The following is a 20,000-nucleotide window of genomic DNA, read 5'->3' on the forward strand; positions in this document are numbered from 1 at the left end:
CAGCAGACTACATACAACATAGAACATACAAAAAGCCCGGGACCCACTTTCTTCGGCCAGACTCCTTCCTCGGTGTCACCCAGACTGCGGAACAAAACATACAACATACAACACACAAAAAGCCCGGCATCCTCTTGCCCTGGCCTCCATAGTTCATCGGGCGCACCAGGACTGTTAAACAAAGCAGACTACATACAGCGGGTCCGGTGGGGCCCTGATTTGCTGCTTTCATCACACACACACACACACACACACACACACACACACACACACACACACACACACACACACACACACACACACACACACACACACACACATACACACACACACACACACACACACATACACACACACACACACACACGCACACACATGCGTACACACACATGTACGTTTCACACACACACACATACACACACATGACCACACACACATACACACACACACACACACACACACACACACACACACACACACACACACACACAGTGACAGCTCAAGTGAGCAAAGAGGTGGGGTCCTGAATTGTCTCACGGTGTTCCCGACGGTACCAGTCCAGTGCCAGCTCCGGTTTTTGCTTGGAGATTGCCTCGGCCGTTGCCACCACCTCGTCACTCACACCGCACAGACTGGCCGCTCCCAGCTCATCCAATCCCTGTGAGACCCACATGAATTGACAGATCGTACAGTTGTCAATGTCAAGAGTTAACATGCTTATTATCGTTGTCATTTTGCATCAATAGACGCAGACAACAAAACATATGTTCGATAAAAAAAAAAGCCATTTCTCTGACAAATCACAAACCTTACCTGATAAAAGAGCGATTTCTCTGACAGAGGCTGGCCATCCCAGTCCCTCCACTTGGCGTAGAGGAGGGGCGGGTGGACAATTGACTTTGTCATCAGGTAGGGCTCCATGAAGTTGTAGGCCACCTTGAGGATGGGGTGTTCCCCCAGCATAGACTGCAGCGTCTTGGCGGGGTCGATCTTCAGCTTGCTCTTGCCCACGGTGATGGAACCCATCAGAGTCCTTGACTCCCAAGATCTTCACCTGTGTCGGAAAGAAGGGAGACAATGAGGACGATTGACCTATGCAAAGGAACCGATCAGAGATTCCTTGGTTCCTAAAATCTACGTGTTTCAAGAAGAAGGGAGAAAATGAGGACGCGTAATTGCCCTCTGCTAGGGAACCAATCAGAGAGCTCCCAAGATCTCCACCTGTTTCAAGAAGAAAGGAGGAAATTATCATGTTTGCTCTTAGCTATGTAAACCAGTCCTTTGCTCCCCAGATGTACGTCTGTATCAAAACGAAGTGAGAAAATAACATTATGTTTGCCCTCTGTAAGGGAACCTATCCCAGAGTCCTTTGCCACCAAGATGTAGGCTACACCAGTGTCTAAAGGAAGGGAGGAAGGAAGTATATTTACCCTCAAATACTGGGACCTATTAGAGGGTCCTTGATTCCCATGATCTCTACCTGCGACAGAAAGAAGGGATGACACAATAATGTTCGCCCTCCGTGAGGGAATCTTTCACAGAGCCCCTTGACTCACAAGATCTCCACCTGTGTCAGAAAGAAGGGAGGAAAGAACAAGTTTTACCCTCAAATGGTGGTACCAATCATAGAGTTTTTTTCTCTTAAGATGTCCACGTTTGTCAGGAAGAAGGCAGGAAATAATCTGTTTGCACTCAATGTTGGAACCATCCTCGCTTGCATAATGGATAACACATTTGAAATCTTTGAGAGGCACTGATGATGATCGAAAACCTTGACTTTCGTAAACAGAAAGAAGTCAAAAGATTGCTTTTGACTCGAGGTATAAAACCTAATAGAAAGCTCTTAGTTTTGAAGAGAATATCGCGGCGATGGAATCCGGTAAGAAGTTCTGGCGTACCCCGGCGTATTGACCTATGTAAACGCAAAGGGAAGTAAGGAGCACATCTGGCCATGATGATGGAACCCTTTACATAGTCCTTGACGCCAGTAACCTGTACCAGTGGAAAATAGAGAATAAGATCATTTTTGACAATGAACACTATGAGAAGTTCTCTGGATCCCTACCTACGAAGAGAGTAAAAACGGACAATAATCAAGAATGGGCAACATTATTGGTTACTTACAATCAAGTAAAAGCACTAACATCACACTGTGTTTCGTTTCTGCAAACTCTAGAATGCGGCATGCCCAAGGAAAGGACTCTTACGGGAAGTGTACTCATTTGAAGGTCTTGTCTGTGTCGTCTAAATCTTCATCCAACCTATACCAATCACACCCACTACAACCCCTTTCCGTCCCCGCGCGTCCCGTGACTTAATTTTTACAGTGCTCTGTTAACCGAAATTACCTGGGTTTATTTTTAAGTTAAAAAGACCTTCGCTGTGCTGTCGTGCCTAATCTGACTAGTAGTTTCTGTCTTCCGAATAATCTTGTTTTGATTTTCTGTTGTTGGTTTGAGAACAGATTATCCTGGCTTCTAAGCGATGCCAAATTTACACACAAAAAAGTAGTTTGTAAGTACAGTTATCCTACCAGCCTTCATCGGTAGTTCCTAAGTAGTTTACCCACCATTCTGCCAAATTCTACAATGCGGCACGTCCATGGCAAGGACTCGCAGGAGAGGATGGCGCACTGCCTGGCTTTGTCTTTGAGGATATGGAAGCACTGGGACTCGAAGCCTGGCTGTTCCAGCAAACCGATGATGGCTGTGTTAGGTTGCACGTACGGTAGTATGGCGTTGAAGTACTGGCCGTGCGCGAAGGCTGGCACACAGAAAATGATCTTCTTCTTCTTTTCGATCGCCGATCACACTTGGAGTCCAGATCTTGAGATATAATTAGTGGTCCTCTGCAGCGCAGCCACTGGCCCGTACAGCTTGTTGTGCAGGGACTGAGGCTTGAGGCGCGGAGCCCGGCGCTGCACCTGCCTGGTGGATCCTCACAGGGCGAGCACCATTACACTGTCAATTCTGTCTCCAAGTGTCATAATGGCAGTTGATGCGTAGTGTTGTGGTTTGTTGGAGTGCGCCGTGCGGCCCAACACATACGTCTTCAGCACTCGAGGTTTCTGTCAGGGTTACCTCACCCTTAGCTCATGGCTGTGAATGAATGCAAATGCGCTAGTACGCTGTCATACAGGAATCAAACACAACTCCAAATGTAAGTTCCCGGCTCCACTGTATTAATCAGTTATGACAGCATACACACAAATACACACAATCATGAACATAAAGGTTAGATACTCAAAAAATCCGGTACTCACAGTTTTGTAGCAAAAAACAACTAGAGATGACAATCTCGTACAATTGCGCTATCAAAACTCTCTACTCTTCAATCAGGTAAAGAAATACCACCAGTCCGTGACCTCATAGGCGCACGATATCTATTTTAAGTGTAACGACTCACGGCTCTTGTACAGTCAAAAATCACCGTCTACTCTGTCTACTAAATATTCTGTATCTCTTAAGTAATCAAGTTCTTGTAGACATATTTTAATTCTGGTCCTACACAGAATCACACAGCTTCTATAGCCGTACACAAGGAAATGTATTTACTACTAAATCCTTTTACTGGCGACCTCGGTCTACGCAGTAACTATCGCCCAGTGACCTCTAGGGTCCAACTATACGGACACAAAATAACCGTGCTCTAGCGTCTATAAATCCCGTCGAATCTCCGCTAGGCGAGCCAATAGGTAAGATAATTACGGCGACTTCTCAGATCCTTGGTGCCGTCATCTGGTCGCTACCTTCCTGTCTGACCGGTTATACGACGCACTGCACAACATAAATAGCGGACATCTTGTCTTAGATATCTGTCTGCTATGTTTAAAGTTACAGTGTTAGTCGATTCAACTTATGCGATAAACATTAACGATACTCAAATGCTTATTCCATTTACCTGTTAAGTGCTCTACTCGGGCTTCCTTTCTCCCGGTCGATTCCCGTGACAACCCCTCCCTGTCGCTGGACAGTGGTTAAGTGTAACTATACTTTCGTTGCGATGTACAAAGTCAACTCTCTCGGCCAGTGAGTTGAATTCACAGAACGTGCCATACACTTCTCTACGTCACGCTACTATCTCTGGTTAACGCTCTCAAAGCGTGGAGGCTATCACTATAAACTTTGCCTGTCAAGGTTATTCGTGATTTCCTTCACAATGGCCCAAGGACCTGCCCTGTGAGCACAAGGTTGGTCCATAATTAGTCTGGCATCTACCTTTCGACCTGTCCAGCTTGGGAAGCCCTTCCAGGAGTTTACGCTCCCGCTGGCATAGCTCTTAGGGTCACCGAGACACGCAAACCACCACACCACGTTAAGGAATGGACCATGTGGTGGTACAGAAAATGATCATCTCCGCTCCAGGGATGGCTTTGCTGGCGTCCTTGGTAACAATCGTAGGTTTGGCCTTGATCTGAGAAACAGCAGAAGAAATGGGCAAATAATTATATTAGTATGTTATCGTTGGTGATGATTCTATATTGGTGTTATATTTAAATCTGACCAAAGAACAAGTCACGTACGTAATGCGAAATTACTACATTTAGTCAATGTGTCAAACTCACAGAATAAAACTGAACGGACTGCATTTAACTACTACAAGTAACAACTAATGCGCTATTGAGCAACGAACGAAACAATTGGGCAATTTGTCCACAGTCACTTTGGCATCGGAGAACAAATGCCTGGCAGACATAAAATCGAGCTAAATGCTTCTAAAATTACAGTCATTTCGAGCTCGTCAAAAGGTCAGACAAATTTTAAGTGCAATTTTGGCTATTAAAGTACTTGATTTGATAAGTCTGGCACTCCCCCAAATACGATTAGCGTCCCGTGCAGTATGAACAGGTTGAAAGAGTGTGTGACATTTTGTCTGTAACCCTGCATTATTGTTCAGTGTGTCCATGGTTTCTTTTGTTTAAAAGGTTCGCATTCTTGAAGCAGTGAGCGTGATTCAAAAACGTGCTGAATGTTGTGGTTTGATGGTAGATAGTACATGTTATTGGGTTTGTCTGCGTGGACGGAGTAACACGTACAGTCCATTGAAACGGTGCAGGGTGAAACTGTCAACGCCACCAGAGAAAATAATGAAGTCCTTCCTCAATTTCTGTCTGCTTGTCGTCGCCTTCTCGGGTGAGTATTTACAATGCGAACTGACTATCCTTTGTATCTGTTCGGCCGGGTTTGTTGTTTTTCAAGTGTAAATTTAAATATGTTTTTAACGTATTATATTGATCTTTGCAAGTTTCAAGACATGTTTGCAGGTACATCACCCTGCAAATATCCACTCAAGAGACGCTTCGTTAAGAATGTACCAGACCTCCATAAATTATGCATTGTTTGACTTTATTATGAAAACAAAGTAAGCCCTTTTCTTGCTACATCAGAATTTGACATCGAGATATGATTTGAACGTTGCGATTGTAAAAGAAAAAAAAGACAAATTACAAAAATTAATAATAATGTCATCGTCCATAACAGCGACATATGCACTAACCAACACTGATTGTCACCACTGTCTAAACCTACAGGGTGACCCAAAATAATGCAACCCACAACAATGCTAATATCTTTTACATATCTTTACCGAATGTCTCTATATTTGGCGTACATTAACTTCAGCTTATGCGTGATCAGTCCACATAGTAACTATTATGTTTACTGGTATGACTTGTGTGCAATTTTAGAAAAATGTTTTCTAATTCGGGGATCGAACGAGGTTTGACATTTAACTGTGTGGACTGGTCATGCATAACAGGGCGCCCCATAGTGCGCGTCACTGCGTCCTATTCGCACTAGAAGCCGAAATCACGTATTACAAATTCATCGAAGGAGTCCCAGGACGCACTAAACCTATAAAGAGCGGGTCCCGGGACGCACTAAACCTATAAAGAGCGGGTCCCGGGACGCACTAAACCTATAAAGAGCGGGTCCCGGGACAAACTACATTTTCACTATGGTGCTTACTGCAGGTACTCTTTTAAGACTGAAGTCGTCAGCAGGTCTGACTTTTGTGCAATTTCAAAACAAAAATTCTAATTCGGAGATCGACTCATCAGAACGAGGTTTGGCATTGAACTTTGTGGACTGGTCATGCATTAGCTGACGTTACTATACACCAATCATGAAGTCATTGGGCTAATACACGGTAGACAAGAATTTATAAGAACTTTGTTGGGTTGCCTTTTTTTAAAGTTTTTTTGTTGTTGTTGTTGTTGGGGGGGGGGGGGGGTCACCCTGTATATTTACCTGTGTCTTCCTTCGCACACAGCTCGAGCTGCCTCAAACGTGCGGGTGACAACAGTGACGTCATCCACCATCACTGTGACGTGGTCGGTGACGGAGAGTGAAGGGGTGACTTCTTACAGAGTGAGGGTTAGCCAGCCCAACTCGGGCATGTTCCATGAAACCGAGGTGGATGACCGTTCTAACGGAATGACCATTGAACATCTAGGTAACTGTGAAGCTACATGTACTATGATGATATCAATTGTTTATATCGTTATTAGAATGACAGTCACTGGCCTTCCCGTGCGAACAATTCGGCTTACCATCTCAGATCTGCCCAGGCTCTCAGTACAGAGGGGAAAATATCCATCCCATAACCCCCTGTCCATGCTCATTGGGCACCTAGCCTTGGAGCAATAAACATTCTGTATGAGGTCGCCTACGGCATAAACAGCTACGATGCGCTTACTTTCGTGCATTTAAGAGCGACACTGCAGTCGACCACTTGATTTCGTTTTTGAGTGTGTTTGTTTGTCCCAGGTTATCAAAGGCTGAGAAGCACTTCCACAACATTATAAAAACGCCAAGTCGTTTCCGTAATTCGTGAATTTAATTCAAATTATTCAATTTAGTCAATTTTTGTTTCTTCTATTTCTGTTTCATTGTGTTTCAATTTCATGCATTTCCATTTCCCAGATCCGGACACAGAGTACGAAATACGAGTTATGGCGGTGAAGGAGAACGGGTATCAAGATCTTTTACGAATCATTACCGCAACCACAGGTCAGTGAACAATGTCCGTAATAACATTTGATTAACTTGATGTATTTCAATGTACATGCACTTTGATTGAACCGCAATCGTGAGCTATTACGATATTTGAATGATGCAACACTGCTCTGAGGAACAGCATAATTATGGCCTGTATCAAAGGTTGTGCTTACCGTGTGAATTCAGTTGAATGAAATGTGTACAGTCGCATTGTATATATATGCAGATAAAATGAATGCAATAAAGGCATGAACACACACACATACACACACACACACACACACACACACACACACACACACACACACGCGCGCGCGCGCGCGCGCACACACTGATTGTCTTGCCTCTCAAAACCTACATTTACTTGTTTGTGTCTTCAAACACAGCCCCAGCTGCCCCAAGCGTGCAGGTGACAACAGTGACGTCATCCAGCATCACAGTAACGTGGTCGGTGACGGAAAGTGAAGGGGTGATTGCCTACAGAGTGATGGTTAGCAATCCCCGCTCAGGCTTGTTCCATGAAAACGAGGTGGATGTCAGTGCTCACGAAACAACCGTTGACCAACTAGGTAACTGTGAACTTGAAGCTAAATGTCATATGATAATATCAATTGTTTATATCATGTTAGAATGACAGACACTGGCCTTTTCGTGTAAACAATTCGGTTTACCATCTCAGGTCTGCCCAGGAGGCTCTTACAGAGGAACAAACCACTACTTGGACACATACCAATAATCAACCTGTTTGTGTGCAGGGATTGACAAATTAATTTTGCAGACTGACCCAAGTGGCTTTTATGAAATCATTCAGGCAATTCCTATTTCTGTTTCATTGTGTTTCTATTTCATGTATTCCCACCTGCCAGATCCGGACACGGAGTACGAAATACGAGTTATGGCGGTGAAGGAATACGGGTATCAAGGAGTTTTAGGAGTCATTACCTCAACCACAGGTCAGTAAACAATATCCGTAATAACATTTGCTTAACTTGATGTAATTCGTTTTACATGTAATTTGATTGAAACGCAATCTTGAGCTATTACGATCTTTGAATGATGCCGCACTACTCTAAGGAACAACATAATTATGGCCTGTATGAACGGTTGTGCAAAGTGTGTGAATTTAGTTGAATGAAATGTGTTCAGTCGCATTGTATATATGCAGATAAAATGACCGCAATAAATGCATGCACACACACACACACACACACACACACACACACACACACACACACACACACACACACACACACACACACACACACACTGATTGTCTTGCCTCTCAAAACCTACACTCACCTGTTTCTGTCTTCACACACAGCCCCAGTTGCCCCAAGCGTGCAGGTGACAACAGTGACGTCATCCAGCATAACAGTGACGTGGTCGGTGACGGAAAGTGAAGGGGTGATTGCCTACAGAGTGATGGTTAGCAATCCCCGCTCAGGCTTGTTCCATGAAAACGAGGTGGATGTCAGTGCTCACGAAACGACCGTTGACCATCTAGGTAACTGTGAACTTGAAGCTAAATGTCATATGATAATATCAATTGTTTATATCATGTTAGAATGACAGACACTGGCCTTTTCGTGTAAACAATTCGGTTTACCATCTCAGGTCTGCCCAGGAGGCTCTTACAGAGGAACAAACCACTACTTGGACACATACCAATAATCAACCTGTTTGTGTGCAGGGATTGACAAATTAATTTTGCAGACTGACCCAAGTGGCTTTTATGAAATCATTCAGGCAATTCCTATTTCTGTTTCATTGTGTTTCTATTTCATGTATTCCCACCTGCCAGATCCGGACACGGAGTACGAAATACGAGTTATGGCGGTGAAGGAATACGGGTATCAAGGAGTTTTAGGAGTCATTACCTCAACCACAGGTCAGTAAACAATATCCGTAATAACATTTGCTTAACTTGATGTAATTCGTTTTACATGTAATTTGATTGAAACGCAATCTTGAGCTATTACGATCTTTGAATGATGCCGCACTACTCTAAGGAACAACATAATTATGGCCTGTATGAACGGTTGTGCAAAGTGTGTGAATTTAGTTGAATGAAATGTGTTCAGTCGCATTGTATATATGCAGATAAAATGACCGCAATAAATGCATGCACACACACACACACACACACACACACACATACCTAAAGTGTGGATGGTTACCTAAGAGGCGGCACTGGGTGTAGTGCCTTTCTAGTGAACTTGCACTACAACAGCACTGGGTGCAGTACTCGCTCCGGCATCGAAGAATTTTGCACTAAAAAATGCACAAAATTTGACCTATTTCGTCGCCTATAGAGGACGGAAAGAATGTCATTTTGAACATTGTTATGACATTCTTTCCGTCAAAAAAGTCAATTTAACGGTGTTAAATGAAGCGACCATCCACACAATTAGGTTGCCATCCAGAGTTTAGGTTGCCATCCACGTGTGGATGGTTGCCTTATGGTGATTTAGGCAACCAAACCTGTGGAAACGGGGGTACACACACACACACACACACACACACACACACACACACACACACACACACACACACACACACACACACACACACACACACTGATTGTCTTGCCTCTCAAAACCTACACTCACCTGTTTCTGTCTTCACACACAGCCCCAGTTGCCCCAAGCGTGCAGGTGACAACAGTGACGTCATCCAGCATCACAGTGACGTGGTCGGTGACGGAAAGTGAAGGGGTGATTGCCTACAGAGTGATGGTTAGCAATCCCCGCTCAGGCTTGTTCCATGAAAACGAGGTGGATGTCAGTGCTCACGAAACGACCGTTGACCATCTAGGTAACTGTGAACTTGAAGCTAAATGTCATATGATAATATCAATTGTTTATATCATGCTAGAATGACAGACACTGGCCTTTTCGTGTAAACAATTCGGTTTACCATCTCAGGTCTGCCCAGGAGGCTCTTACAGAGGAACAAACCACTACTTGGACACATACCAATAATCAACCTGTTTGTGTGCAGGGATTGACAAATTAATTTTGCAGACTGACCCAAGTGGCTTTTGTGAAATCATTCAGGCAATTCCTATTTCTGTTTCATTGTGTTTCTATTTCATGTATTCCCACCTGCCAGATCCGGACACGGAGTACGAAATACGAGTTATGGCGGTGAAGGAATACGGGTATCAAGGAGTTTTAGGAGTCATTACCTCAACCACAGGTCAGTGAACAATATCCGTAAAAAAACACATTTGAATAGCTTGATGTAGTTCAATTTAATTTGATTGAACAGTTAGAGCGGCAATGAAGGATCCTAACCCTACTCAAAGACACGTCGTACGTGTGGCCTGTATAGTAGCAACGAATGTGCATTTGTGTGAAATCAGTAGGATAAAAGGTACGTGTTCAATCGCATTGTAACTATGCATCCATGCTATCATCTTTGTATTTATATTATTGAAATTGTTATATCTCGATGTACAGCGCTAAGAGCATAGTTAAATTTGTGAAGCGGCGCTATATAAGCTATCTTTATTATTATCAGACAGACACACTCACAATAATACAATGAAACAAGTCGCGTAAGGCGAAATTACTACATTTAGTCAAGCTGTGGAACTCACAGAATGAAACTGAACGCACTGCATTTTTTAACAATGACCGTAGTCCGCCGCTAGTGCAAAAGGCAGTGAAAGTGACGAGCCTGTTTTAACGCGGTAGCGGTTGCGCTGCGCTGCATAGCACGCTTTACTGTACCTCTCTTCGTTTTAACTTTCTGAGCGTGTTTTTAATCCAAACATATCATATCTATATGTTTTTGGAATCAGGAACCGACAAGAAATAAGGTGAAACTGTTTTTAAAACGATTTCGGAAATTTAATTTTAATCATAATTTTTATATTTTTAATTTTCAGAGCTTGTTTTTAATCCGAATATAACATATTTATAATGTTTTTGGAATCAGAACATGATAAAGAATAAAGTAAAAGTAATTTTGGATCGTTTTATAAAAAAATAATTTTAATTACAATTTTCCGATTTGTAATGACCAAAGTCATCAATTAATTTTTAAGTCTCCATGCTGAAATGCAATACCGAAGTCCGACCTTTGTCGAAGATTGCTTGGCCAAAATTTCAATCAATTTGATTGAAAAATGAAGGTGTGACAGTGCCGCCTCAACTTTTACAAAACGCCGGATATGACGTCATCAAAAGTATTTATCGAAAAAAAGAAAAAAATGTCTGGGGATATCATACCCAAGAACTCTCATGTAAAATTTCATAAAGATCGGTCCAGTAGTTTACTCTGAATCGCTCTACACACACACACGCACAGACACACACACACACCCACACACACACACACATACACCACGACCCTCGTCTCGATTCCCCCTCTATGTTAAAACATTTAGTCAAAACTTGACTAAATGTAAAAACAACCATTTTTCTACCTCTATCTCGTACGCAACTTGATAGTGCTTAATTGTGAATCCGAATTTTGCGTGGAAGAAATAATTTCATAGTCGAAATGGCCGACAAACACACTGACAAAAACGGCTTGTCTATATACATGCTCAAAAGCTACAATCGCATATAACCGCTTCCACACACAGCCCCACTGGTCCATGATAGCCATGCTCACAACAATATCAGTTATCACTAAGTAACTAATTATCGGCATCTGATCTTGAGCGCAACTCCATAGCGCTTTGCATGTCAACATTCCGGTTGGGAGAAGTGGTTTCACTGCAGATCAGACAGACAGACAGACCCTCACAGTCACACAGAGACACATTACAGACACATACAGACAAACATACAAACACAGACTGACAAACACACACACGTACACATACAAACACAGACATACAGACACACACACACACACGCGCGCGCGCACACGCGCGCACACGCACACACACACACACACACACACACACACACACACACACACACACACGCAAACATAGACAGACAGACACACACACACACACACACACACACATACGCACGCACACGCACACACACACACATAGATAGACAGACACGCACACACGCACACACACACACACACACACACACACACACACACACACGCGCGCGCGCGCGCACTGATTGTCACCACTTTCTTTGCACACGGCCCCAGCCGCCCAAAGCCTGCCCGACGTGCGGGTGACAACAGTGACGTCATCCAGCATCACAGTGACGTGGTCGGTGACGGAGAGTGAAGGGGTGACTTCCTACAGAGTGAGGGTTAGCGAGCCCAACTCGGGCTTGTTCCATCAAATCGAGGTGGACGGCGGTGCTCACGGAACGACCATTGAACATCTAGGTAACTGTGAAGCTACACGTCATATGATGATATCATTTGGTTGTGTCATTTTAAAAGGAAAGGCACAGTCCCGGCTTTCCATGTATATAATTCATCTTACTTGTTTGTTGTTGACCTTGCCAGGCTTTACGAAGGAAAAAGACCATCCCTTCTCTTGGACACTTTCTTAAAAGTCACTAACATCAATCTGCGAATGAAGTGTTATTGTGGCTTTTAACAAAATCATAACAAAACTTCCCACTCTGCACAGAAAGCAGGCTAGGGTTTTTTTCCGAGTGGAGGGATAGCCTTCTTTGATGAGCGACGCTCAGAGCTACGATACCTAGCCAAGAACACCGACGGCAGTGCCAACCAGTCAGTTTAAAAAAAAATATACACAGTTTAAAAAAACAAAACATACGTTTTGTTTTTATTAAAATATTGTACTTATTTTGATTTTCAAGTCATGACATTCTTGCTTGTTTAACCAGAGCCGGACACGGAGTACGAGCTACAGGTGATTCCCGAGACTCTGTACCGCCTTCTCACCCCGTCCGAGATCATGACCGTCAAAACCACGCAGTGACCACTGGCGGACACGCAGCATTGGTGTCAGGCGTCTACGCAAGTCTCACAGGATGCAATGATCATACAGTCTTTGACACGATAAGCAAAAGAGCACCCATTTAATGCGTCAAAAGAAATGATGCTTTTATCACAAAAAATAATGCAATTTTCACAAAAAATAATGGGTTTATCACGAAATATTTACATTATCATAAAAAATTTGAACTGTCAAAAAAAAAAGATGTTAAATCAAGAGAAAAAATCAATTATCAATAAAATAACTGTATCTTCTAAAATACATTTAGTTCGTCAAAAGAAATACTGTTTAATCAACAGAAAAGATACTCAAATCAACAAATAAAATAAAACATTCACACAAATGTATGATTGTCAGATTGAGTGCTTGTCGTTCCAATGTGAGTGATATTCTTCCCTGAGCTTGTTTTCTTTCGTTGTATGAGACGGAACTGGACTCACTACTCACTCACTGGACTCAACTGGACTCACTACTTCGTGATACTGATCAGCTTTCTATCGCTTCTTGTATATTGATTTTGCTTTTGCCTGTTAGTTGCTGCATTAACTTTGGCAAGAAAAGCAAAACCAAGATGGGAGAGGAATTTACACCTATTGCTCCAATTACTTTCGGTTTGACGGACTCGTCTGAAGAAAATGAAAATAAAGAGCCTCCACCGAAAAGAAGACGAGGAGAGAGAAAAGATTGGGCGAGGACAAACACGTTTCAAGATTCTGCAGAAGCCCTCGATCATGTTCCCAAGGATTCCTGGTACATCACCGTCACTACAAAAACCTATGACAGGAAGAATGTTTACAATCGATGTAAACACGGATCTAGCTGCCCTGCCGAAGTGTTTCTTCTCTATAAAGCTGAAGATGCGTGTGTGGATGTATATGAGACTGGCGAACATGAGCATTCACAACAAAAGGCAGCACGCGGAATTTTTTGGTCGGTCGCGCATGGCGTAAGCCTCGTCTCATCTGGTGAAGAATCGTTTGCTCCGACGCACTTGATTTCCGATGCTGCACCTGCGATCAGAAATGGATTCGCCGCAACATTTGGCCATGCGCCGGATAAAAGGATCATGTGCTGGGCTCACGTAGTCATGAACGTTGACAAACAGTTAGTCAAAACAAAAGATAAGAAGGTTCGAGCATCCGTCAGAGAAGACATCGTTAACCTTCAGCTCTGCCCAGATGAGGATTCTTTCATGCACGCTACCTCCCTCTTCATGAACAAGTGGAGGAACGCTGAGCATGAGGGCGTGTTGTCTTTCATTGAGTATTTTGAAGGATCGTGGTTGAACAGCAACAACACATGGTACGAAGGGTATGCTCCAGAGTATCCATCAACCAACAATGAATTAGTGGCCATTAATCAGACTATAAAGCGGCAAAATACCTCCAGAGAGAGATTAGAGCTGGCAAGATTCCTGAGCGTGGTCGAGCTTGACCTTCTGAAAAACTGGTCCGTTGAGAGAGACACGTCTCACCCGTCCTATAAAGCCATTGTAACCATGCCGGAGAGAACACTCGCTGTTTGGACGTCTGCTTACCAATGGGCCTCGTCGAATGCAGACACCATCAAATCTGGTAACCTCATCTACGTCGCTGGAGAAAGTCTCCGAACAGACCTCCTGTCAGCAGCTGACCAACAGAAACACCACTTTGCGACAGCATTTTGGAACACACTGGAGGAATACATCAGCTGTCGAAATTCAGTGTGGACAGTGTTGCTGAATGCTGACAGAATGACAACTTGTAATTGCCCTAAGTTCATGAAATCCAGCATCTGCAAGCATTCACTCGGAATGGAAATCAGACTAAAAATGTGTGATGCACCAGTACCAGCGGCAGCAAAAACAGTGCCGATCGGCCAAAAACGAAAACGTGGGCGCCCATCCAAAGCCAAGCCAGCGTTGATAAGGCAGTAGAGACAGTAATAGTCTCTTGTACAAGTCTTCCGAATGTTTGGACGTCTGCTTACCAATGCAGACGCCATCAAATATGGTAACCTCATCTATGTTGCTGTAACAGTCAGAGGGTCAGACATGCCGATATTTGAACTGATTATACTTTTTTTGTGTGTGCTCAAATTATTAATTTTTGTGATGAAAAGTGTTTTTCTTTTGTAATATAAATTTTGTGAGAATATAGTAATTTTTGTAATGAAACATCATTTTTTGTGGAGAAAAGTATTACATTTTGTGATTAATAATTTGGTTTTTTTTAATAAATATTTTGTGATGGATCAATTATTTTTTTGTGATAAGACATCTATTTTTTTGGATGAAAAAATTATATGCGAAGCAAAAGTGACCCTGCAATGCTCACAGACATCCGTCATGGGTAGTATAGGGTTCAACGTTAGTCTCAGTTGTGGGCACTGGTCGTTTGGACGTCACCATCCAAGTAATTGAAATATGTCATGGTAATATTAATCAAATACGATATCTAAGTAGAAAAGCATTCAGAGTTGAAAACCTGTCGTCATTACTGACTACTATGACGTGCGTGAGTGTGTGTGTGTGTGTGTGTGTGTGTGTGTGTGTGTGTGCGTGTGTGTGTGTGTGTATGTGTGGGTGTCAGTCTGTGTGTGTGTGTGTGTGTGTGTGTGTGTGTGTGTGTGTGTGTGTGTGTGTCTGTGTGTGTCTGTGTCTGTCTGTCTGTCTGTTTGTCTGTCTGTGTCTCCGAGTATGTGTCTATGCGTGTCTGTGTGCCGGCGCGTTTCAATCACACAAACAAGCAAACGAACGGAGACGAATACAACGCCGTTTTATTTTTATTAAAATATTGGCTTCTCCGTGTTTGTGCGCAGTATAGAAATAATAAGACTGAAAGCTTAAAAAAAAAACGGAAATAAATTAATCAAAGCAATGAAGTTTGGTGAAAAGGTCTAAGACAAATCAACAAAGAAACAACAACAATGAAAGAGAAACAAACACGCACCTACACACACACACACACCGACACACACACACACACACACACACACACACACACACACACACACACACACACACACACGTGCAGACACGCACGCACGCTTACACACACACACACACACACACACACACACACACACACACACACACACACACACACAGCAACATAGTGACTGAATGTTAAAAAACATGAAATAATAATGATAGGAAAAAAAGAAGAGAGAAACCAAGCATCCACAACGAACAACAAACGAATACAATGCAAGAAACACAAATTAAAGTTAATCAACACATTCTAAGGAAACGATACCCTGCGACCGCCTACCCAACCCTACATGACAAAAAAACTGATTCAAAAAAATGATTGCAAGCGCCTGTTTGGCAGGAGCGGTTTCTGTGATAAAGCAGTGACCCCCAGGAACGTTTGTCGACCTTGAACTTGAAACGATTCGTGTGGAGGCCACACACACAACACAACAAACCTGCCGGCACATAGTGCTTATACACAATTGTCTGTGGCACCACCGGCTGTGTGTGTGTGTGTGTGTGTGTGTGCTAAGAGTTTGGGTGCAAAGGAAACTGCAGCAACGAGACTGTAAAAGGTTAGTGTACCCATGCTACTTGCAAGTTTCAGTAAACCGTGCCCTCTTTATTTGCAGTCAAGCGATGTCTTGCGAAATGTTGGCTCACTCGGCAAAGAACAAATTGTGAACATCTGTGCTCAGCTTTTCTTTTTGCAAATTTGAGGCAGTGGTTTTTGTGAGTTCTCCCACTTACGGTATTTGCATGCTAGGTTTTAAATGTGTGGATTCTGCAACAAAGAGAAGACCATACCGTTTTTGTCTTGATTTTTGTTTGCCAACAGTGCAGTTTTACTGCGTTGACGCTGACTGAGAACACAGTGGCTAGAAGCCGTCGCCGGAGTATTGATTTCCGTCTTGCGTGGTCCGATATTGTCTCCTTGTTTTACGATCATTGCTAAAATGACAACATTCCCTGCACACTATCGTTTTGTTTTGCCGAAATGTTACTTATCCCCTGTCAGTTAGACAACTAATGCTTCTTCTTCTTTCTTTAGACTGCCGCCTTCATCAAAGTGAAGATTCTGCGAAATCACAAATGCTTGAGTACAGTGCACTTGGAATACGTGCCGCAGTACCCCCGTAATTCAGTGCGGCCGTGTTTGGGTATTGCAACATACTGAGCCTCCCGTTTGAAAACGAAAAACCGTCTCACCCCGTGTTGCGGTTTATTTCCGTGCCTTGTGGGAAATTTAAAGGCACAGTAAGCCTCACGTAAACCATCACAGATACTGTCAGGCTTTTACACACAGTACAAACACCCTTTCATTTAAACACTCACCGAACGGGAACATCCTAGGTGCCCTACGTAAAGAGCGAGCAATTTTTAAAGAATTAATTTTGCGGGTTGTCTCTCAGACAATCGCACCGTGATGCGTTTTGGCGCTAGACCTAACTTTTAAAATCTTAATAATAAATATTGACAGCTTGTTACACAAACATTCTTAAATCATAAAAGAATTCTTTTTTCATCAAGACAAGATCAGTACAATTCGAAGTTTTGAAAGTTTAAAAAAAGAAAAGCCCGGAAGCAGGGTCACGCAAGGTCGTGGTTCTCGAAGCAGACGACGGTTTATGCCTATCGCCAGTTCCTCTGAACAGTCAAAAGCCATCGCTAGAGTTCTTGTGAACTACAGCCGTTTGTTTCGTGCATAGTCAGAGGTACATAATAACGTGCTATTGCAGATAAGCTCACATCAAGTCGCATTCAAATTACTAACTGACGACAACATTGTGAAAAAGGGAAACTGGATCACACGGGTTCACGATGGCTCAGGGGTAAGATAAACCACGCAAACATAAATTCTTTGAAAATTGCTCGCTTTTTACGGAGGGCACCTAGGATGTTCTCAAGCGGTGAGAGTTTAAATGAAAGGGTGTTTGTACTTTGTGTAAAAGCCTGACAGTATCTGTGGTGGTTTACGGGAGGCTTACTGTGCCTTTAAATGTGGCGCTCTTGACTCGCGGAAGTGTATATTAACACACCCCGGGATTAAACAGGAGATGGCCGATTTATGTTAAATCGTGAGAGCACTAACCTATAACAATGGAAAATGAAAATGACATTAGGAAAGAGCATAGTAATTGCTGTAATCACGTAATTACTCTGATAATTCAGTTGAATGAGTCAGTCGATCGCTGCCGTAATTTCGCATCACAGCTGGAGCGTCATTAGGGCTAGTCGTATCTAAGTAGACGAATAAGCTTCACGTCCCACTCTCTTTATTCCACACAAAAATGCAACACCTCTCGACTGAACCGTCCGGCACATCCGGCCATGAACTGTATTAACTACAGGTCCGGTGTAACACGAGAAAATTACTCCCACGAGATTTTTACTCCGGAGTAAAAATTTCGTACGAAAAAGTTACTCCCTTTACGAAAAAAGCACTCCCCCATTTCACGAGAAAATTACTCCCCAAGACAGGTGAGTTCCGAGTAAACATTTCGTACACAAATGTTACTCCCCTGACGAATAAATAACGAATAAATTACTTCACCCAAACACAAGCAATTTAACTTCCCATGCCAGGTGTACGACATTTTTACTCCCTTGTCCCCTGTTAGTCTTGGTGGTGGAAGGGGTGGAAGGAGGGTAGCACGACATTCGTGTGCGCGAGATCACTTATTGGCATTATCCCTTCGCCCGCATCCCATTTTTGCGTACGAGATTTTTACTGGAAGTAAAAAAAAATGGGGAGTAAAAATTTCGTGGAGGGAGTAATTTTTTCGTGCCTTGGGGAGTTCTTTTCTCGTACGAAAAGTGTACTCGGAGTAAGAATTTCGTACGAAATATTTACTCCGGAGTAAATTTTTCGTGGAGTAAACATTTCGTGTTACACCGGGTTGGTGAAATACGTGTACTGGCAACATAGTGTCTTTTTTTCCCCACCGCTAGCTAAAACTGGGGTCGGCACTCTTGGCTTAAAAGTCATATCGTATATCATGCGCCTATAGTCGGGTCGCTGTCCTGCACATGTAACAGGCACACAAAGGAAAGGCTATTATGCAGCTAAACCACGGCTTGTATTGGTCGTAATATATGGAGTGTTGAGGACTGTGTGTGTTTGTGTGGGTGGTTGCGTGGAGTGGAAGGGGAGGGGGAGATCTTGGAAGAGAAGGTAAGGTTTTTATTTAATTACTTTCCCCTCATAGGAGCAACAGCGAGTCTCTAATATCACTGGCATGATGTGCTTGCTACAGGTGAACAGTAGGCACTGAACTGGTCTTGCACCATATAGGCTGTATTCAATAAATGGGAGGTCCATAATCTGAGAAAGGAAACAATGAATCAAGAAACTAAAACCCAGGTGCACATCTGCGGCACCTAGGGAGTGTACGTGCACACTATCTTGTTCCTGCCTCTTGCCATCTCAGAGGTATGGCGACCACAGATAAAAAAGAGTTATCTCCCTTACCTTCTAGAAATTTCCGGAACTGTCCAGTTAATTTTTCATTCTTCATTTCTTCCCCTCATAGGAGCAATAGCAAGTCTCTAATATCACTGGCATGATGTGCTTGCTACAGGTGAACAGTTATCTCCCTTACCTTCTAGAAATTTCCGGAACTGTCCAGTTAATTTTTCATTCTTCATTTCTTCCCCTCATAGGAGCAACAGCGAGTCTCTAATATCACTGGCATGATGTGCTTGCTACAGGTGAACAGTAGGCACTGAACTGGTCTTGCACCATATAGGCTGTATTCAATAAATGGGAGGTCCATATTCTGAGAAAGGAAACAGTGAATCAAGAAACTAAAACCCAGGTGCACATCTGCGGCACCTAGGGAGTGTACGTGCACACTATCTTGTTCCTGCCTCTTGCCATCTCAGAGGTATGGCGACCACAGACAGACAGACAGACAGACAGACACACAGACAGACACTCTCTTTTATTATATGTATAGATAGAAGGAGGGTAATAGAATAACTGAGCAGTGAATTTTGCTTTTTGACTTCTGCTTTTGATTTTACAGAGAGAGAGAGAGAGAGAGAGAGAGAGAGAGAGAGAGAGAGAGAGAGAGAGAGAGAGAGAGAGAGAGAGAGAGAGAGAGAGAGAGAGAGAGAGAGAGAGAGAGAGAGAGAGAGAGAGCTGAAACAA

At 43.1% G+C, this 20,000-nt stretch overlaps 2 protein-coding genes and 1 pseudogene across 2 annotated transcripts in view; 2 read left to right on the forward strand and 1 right to left on the reverse strand.

Annotated features, from left to right (window-relative positions):
* Window positions 1–466: 466 nt before the first annotated feature.
* Window positions 467–2,806, reverse strand: LOC138954701 (opine dehydrogenase-like; annotated as a pseudogene).
* A 3,479-nt stretch (window positions 2,807–6,285) lies between these two features.
* Window positions 6,286–15,344, forward strand: LOC138954700 (fibronectin-like; the record flags this gene model as incomplete). The annotated part of the gene is given in 10 exon segments (XM_070326480.1): window positions 6,286–6,453; window positions 6,924–7,010; window positions 7,385–7,567; window positions 7,865–7,951; window positions 8,320–8,502; window positions 8,800–8,886; window positions 9,630–9,812; window positions 10,110–10,196; window positions 12,126–12,311; window positions 12,782–15,344. Coding segments are annotated over 10 exon segments (1,346 nt in total), but the record flags the coding sequence as incomplete, so codon positions are not given.
* A 904-nt stretch (window positions 15,345–16,248) lies between these two features.
* LOC138954702 (opine dehydrogenase-like) overlaps window positions 16,249–20,000 on the forward strand; it is a 16,166-nt gene continuing 12,414 nt past the window's right edge. Inside the window, exon 1 of the mRNA XM_070326481.1 lies at window positions 16,249–16,422. The gene's annotated coding sequence lies outside the window, so the exon portion shown is untranslated. The remainder of the gene's footprint in view (window positions 16,423–20,000) is intronic.

The sequence above is a fragment of the Littorina saxatilis genome, unplaced genomic scaffold, assembly GCF_037325665.1.
Source record: "Littorina saxatilis isolate snail1 unplaced genomic scaffold, US_GU_Lsax_2.0 scaffold_1251, whole genome shotgun sequence".
Classification (NCBI taxonomy): Eukaryota; Metazoa; Mollusca; class Gastropoda; order Littorinimorpha; family Littorinidae; genus Littorina; species Littorina saxatilis.